The sequence below is a fragment of the Phaethon lepturus genome, unplaced genomic scaffold (assembly GCF_000687285.1).
Source record: "Phaethon lepturus isolate BGI_N335 unplaced genomic scaffold, ASM68728v1 scaffold39086, whole genome shotgun sequence".
NCBI classification, from domain to species: Eukaryota; Metazoa; Chordata; class Aves; order Phaethontiformes; family Phaethontidae; genus Phaethon; species Phaethon lepturus.
Genome location: NW_010549054.1, coordinates 1 through 1,403, shown reverse-complemented (window position 1 = coordinate 1,403; position 1,403 = coordinate 1). Strand labels below are relative to the sequence as shown.

Genomic DNA, 1,403 nt, shown 5'->3' with positions numbered 1-1,403 from the left:
GCGAGGCCTCGCTGCCCCCAGGGAACACGGGGCTCGGGAAGCAGCCAGAGCCAGCGCTGCTGCCACTCTCCAGCAGAGAGTTTCACAGGGCAGCCGTTTGGGAGCAGTTTGTGTGCTTCACCTGATCCCCCCAAGAGCAGCACAGCTCGGCCCAAAGCTCAGCACGATCCAAGGAGCCCCTCCGGCAAGGGAGCCAGGCACACGGGACAGACGGCACCTGCTCCGGCACCTCTGGCTCACTCCTGGTCACGGGCTTTTCCGTGCTACGACTTCCCCCCGGGTCTGACTCAGAGGCAGATGCCAGCGGTGGCAAGGGGACAAGCAGGGATCACTCGTGCGTGACCCAGCCTGGGGCTCCATGCTGCCTGCACGGAGCAGCTGCTGGCCAGCTGTAAGTGGCACCAAGCATTACAGTAAAGAGTAAGACCAGAAATAAATGAGCTTCCTCTCTGCCCAGAGCATTTTAATAGGAACGACGAGGCTGTACATCCTCTGGAGGCAGGAGCTGATGACAGGGACAGGCCCCAGGACTGGGTCCCAGCTCTGCCATACTGGTTGACAAAACCCCTTTTCTTTTTCCCCACCTCCGGTGGTCCTGGTCCTGCGACGCCCTCTCCGCCCGGTGTCTCAAGACTGCAGGAGGATGCAGCTCATGCTGACATAGGGACCATGAGCCAGCTGTGACCGCTGGGAGCCAGCACCGTTCTTGCTGCTAGGCTCATCACAGACAGTGCCAGAGGCATGGGCACGCCACCCTCCGCACCCCACCCTGCAGGGAGGCATCGGCCAGCGTGAGGAGGGGGCCAGGAGGCAGCCCCTGGCCGGTTGCCATGCTGGCTACCTCCCCAGGCAGGAGAGCCCGGCTCCAGAGAGCAAAGCCAGCCAGGTGACCCACAAAAGTTTCTTTGGTGCTGAAGTCCTTGCCAGCGCAGTCCTGCTCCTGGCCCAGCACCAGCGAGCCACCAGCACGAATTTCATAGCCCTGCTGGAAGCCAGAGCCGGCGGCCAGCAGCCGCCTGTCCATGTAGAAGCGGTACTGGCCCTGGCCGGAGGACCAGGTGAGACAGAAGTGGTGCCACTTGCCATCCAGGAGCCACGTCACCGGGAACTCCCGAAAATCCCTGTCCCCCATGACGAAGCGTGCGGAGCCAGGGAGGTCCCCACTGCGGCCACACACAGCCAGTTCCGTGCCACTGTCCTCAGTGGTGTAGGAGAGGAGGGCACCGAGGCGGGGGGGAGTGGCCAGCCAGGCACAGAGCGACAGCGCCCGCAGCCCCTGGCGTGGCCCCAGCCCCAGGATGGCCACGCGCTCGGCAGAGGTGTTGGGGAAGAGCAGGATGGCACCAGTACGGCAGGCTGGGGAGGTAGGCGCTGGGGCGGGGGCCCCGTACCTACCCTCTCCT

General features: G+C 64.4%; 1 protein-coding gene across 1 annotated transcript; it reads right to left on the bottom strand.

The window, feature by feature from the left end:
* Positions 1 to 763: 763 nt before the first annotated feature.
* PTX4 (pentraxin 4, long) lies at positions 764 to 1,356 on the bottom strand (the record flags this gene model as incomplete). Its single annotated transcript, XM_010290161.1, has 1 exon — positions 764 to 1,356. A coding segment is annotated over one exon (593 nt), but the record flags the coding sequence as incomplete, so codon positions are not given.
* Positions 1,357 to 1,403: the final 47 nt, after the last annotated feature.